Raw genomic sequence first — 3,448 nt, forward strand, 5'->3', positions numbered from 1 at the left:
GATTATATACAGGTCAAGTCGTCGGATGCAGCAGCTATGGATTACTGTGAGATCATCCAGTTGAAATGGGTGCAAGGAAGTTGTGCAGGTCTGACTTGTGTAATTTTTCATTCTTGATTATGGTGCGTACTATTGCATGGGTCACGTGAATGATGTGTTTGTGGATTCTCGCATGTTTTACAAGACGTCACACTTTGCTTACCATGGTTAGGGTATGACGTGTTGTAGGCTTCTTTCTTTGTTGTCCAATGCCATTAAGTACGAGGGATATTCCTGTTACGAGAATTCTGTAGCCTAGAGATGATATGCGAGTATGAATGTTTTTTCTTCTGAAAGGGATGTTACATATCTGTGATATGCTTTCAGTGGCATAGCTCTACTTATGAAATGCCAAACAGTGTCAAATGTAGTTCTTAACACATACCATTCCACTGTGAACTACTGGCTGTAGTTGTCATGTGACTGCTGATTTGGATATTTGATATTGTTTTAGCATGATGTACTCAATACTCTGTACTTCTTTCATACTAAACAAAAAGTAGCTTTTTTCTGCAATCATGGTTACATTGTTCAAAATGTACCTTTACTCAAACATTTGAACCAGTGCTCAGTTATTACCGATATTACATCCTATTGTGTGTGTTATAATAAAGAAGTCTGATTGTTGAAAATGAAATTGGCAGTAATATTCAAAACTTCTGACAGAGAAAACCTACATAAAAAATACACATATGCTTAAAAGAATTTTTGAAACTTGCCAAGCTTATAATCGTTACAATTGTTATTTTTTTACTAGGAGTAAAATTACATTTATTTTTGGTGATATACGAGAGAGGGTATTAAACGAAAAATTCCTCACTATAGTTCACTGGCTTTTAGAATAATGGCTACAAATTTTAAAACAACCAATCACAAACTGATAAGCAAAAAAAAAAAAAACCTACATACAAAATACATACATGTAAGTATGAAAAAAGGTGAGCAATAACTACTACAAAGATTTGATTGTGAACTAAGCTGAATAAAACTGGAAATTGGGTAGTCTGCAAAAACAATATTAAAATGTCTGTAAGGATTTAATAGTTAAAAATAATGGTAAGGAGATGATAAGAAATTAAAGAGAATCTGAAGCTTTACCAAATTATTGTTAAACGTTGGATTTACTTGCTACACTAGAATTTGCAAGGATGCACCATAATTAGGAGTCACACCATTCGCAAAAATCATGATATCTACAAAATCTTGGTATGTGATATTACATCGGAATGATACTGATAATATCATACTCCAACTTGGATCGTTCTTTACTGGCCCAGTGTGGATTAATATTGACAAGTATTCATAACAGCATTACGACTAGAGCTTCGGCACTGAATGCTGCTGCCATGAAAGAGATCTTCTCAGACTTTATATGTTTTAAACCAGCCAGACTGACGAGCATAAGGTTTTGTCTTACTGGAGCATCATATTGAGCCAGTGAAAAATGATGCATTTAAATTATTATCATTTTTATTCTTATATATATATATATATATTAATACTACATCTTATGCAGTCTAAACCTCAGGAAAAATGTTGCTTGTTCAACTTTACATTCTAGCTATTCTTTTAATTTTTTATCCCAAAATTTCCTAGCTTGGATTTTAAATTATTTTACTTTGAGAATATTTAATAGTTCAAAGCAACGGAAGCTTAAAATTCACTAATTTGCTTGGTTAAAAGATTAGATTACTCTCATTCATCTTTTGATCTTTATCAGTTAATATTAAAAAGTACAGAATTTCTTCTGTCATTTGACTCATTATGAGACATAAACTAAATTAAGTTTCTACTGATTATAAAATACACTTTTATAAAACTTTTTGTATTAAGTTGTTGAGAATACTTGTAGTCATATGATTAGATGTTAATAAGTTCCTTTCAAGAAGTCAAAAGTCAGTAGAGGTCAATGCGTGAAACATTGTATGAGTTTGTTTGTTTTGAATTGCGCGCAAAGCTACACGAGGGCTATCTGCACTAGCCGTCCCTAATTTAGCAGAGTAAGACTAGAGGGAAGGCAGCTAGTCATCACCACCCACCGCCAACTCTTGGGCTACTCTTTTACCAACGAATAGTGGGATTGACTGTCACATTATAATGCCCCCACGGCTGAAAGGAAGAGCATGTTTGGTGTGAGGGGGATTTGAACCCACGACCTTCAGATTGCGAGTCGAGCGCCCTAACCACCTGGCCATGCCGGGCCCATCGTATGAGAATGAAAATAATTCTAGTTTTCAGACAATATGTTTATAACATTTATAGCTGTAGAAGCTTGGAAGTTGTAAATCAAAAAAGAAAACTTCAAAAATTCACTGTTTTCAAATTATTTGAGCTAGATATAAGCAACAAGTATGAACAAAGACTACAGATTTGCAGCTTTGTTACGTATAATGAAAAGTTTTATCTGTGCAGACAGGAAGTTTAACTATTTCTGTTCCCCAAACAATAATTTCAATAGGAGGCACAAAAACATCAAAATTAGGGTGAAAAGTATGGATTTTATTTTATTACTTTAACCAAATCATGTCTTAGTAAAACATACATCAAAACAAAATTCTAAATCTGGACGTTTCAGTTATAATTTTATTTCCTAGGTGAGTTGAGAGGAGAGATAAGACAACATTTTTTTAAACCCGATCTCATTTACCCTCAAGAAAATTAGCTTCATGTGTTGTTTCAATGTTTGTCAGTGTAAGGTTTTTTTCTGCTTCTGTAACAATTCTCACAGCAGTGTTGAATTATCAAATAGTTGGAATTTATCATGAACCAAATATAGAGGTGCTAAACATGTCATTTGTTTGTAATTAAGCACAAAGCTACACAATGGGCTATCTGTGCTCTGCCCACCATGGGTATTGAAACCCGGATTCTAGCATTGTAGGTCCACAAACATACTGCTGTGCCATGGGGGGGCATTCATTTTTCCATGCATGGCTTGCAAAAATGGCAAGGTGCCACCGTATTAGTATATGCAAGTAAATCTAATAACCCTTTGTGTTACACTGTTCTGATTAAATGTTTGCTTTAAATACACTTTAAACTCTAAACTATTTAAGTACTTCATAAACATTTAACAATTGAGTTGATAAGTTCACATTGAAAATTATTTAACAACGGATCAGAACTAGACAGTATATTAGGTGTAATATAATCGTCTAAAGAAAACTCACATTTCTGTAGTATCGAGCAATGAACCACAAACCAACAGCAACCATCAATAAAATCTCTAATATCATTCCAATAAACCAAGGGAAGAAAAGACAACGGTTATCCTGTAAGAAAAACAATGATGTATATATATGAATAAATATGTTTAACGTCCATTTTAATTTTACTCGTAACATACATAAACTTTTGTTTCATTCTAATATTGACTTTTTCTTTTTGTTCAGACGAATCAGAAGCACCT

The 3,448-nt window shown here is 33.4% G+C and overlaps 1 protein-coding gene across 1 annotated transcript in view; it reads right to left on the minus strand.

The window, feature by feature from the left end:
- LOC106468583 overlaps window positions 1–3,448 on the minus strand; it is a 9,883-nt gene that overhangs the window by 3,837 nt on the left and 2,598 nt on the right. Inside the window, exon 4 of the mRNA XM_022396925.1 lies at window positions 3,210–3,311. Within this exon, the coding sequence (XP_022252633.1) occupies window positions 3,210–3,311 (102 nt within the window). The remainder of the gene's footprint in view (window positions 1–3,209; window positions 3,312–3,448) is intronic.

Source organism: Limulus polyphemus, unplaced genomic scaffold (assembly GCF_000517525.1).
Source record: "Limulus polyphemus unplaced genomic scaffold, Limulus_polyphemus-2.1.2 Scaffold3065, whole genome shotgun sequence".
NCBI lineage: Eukaryota > Metazoa > Arthropoda > Merostomata > Xiphosura > Limulidae > Limulus > Limulus polyphemus.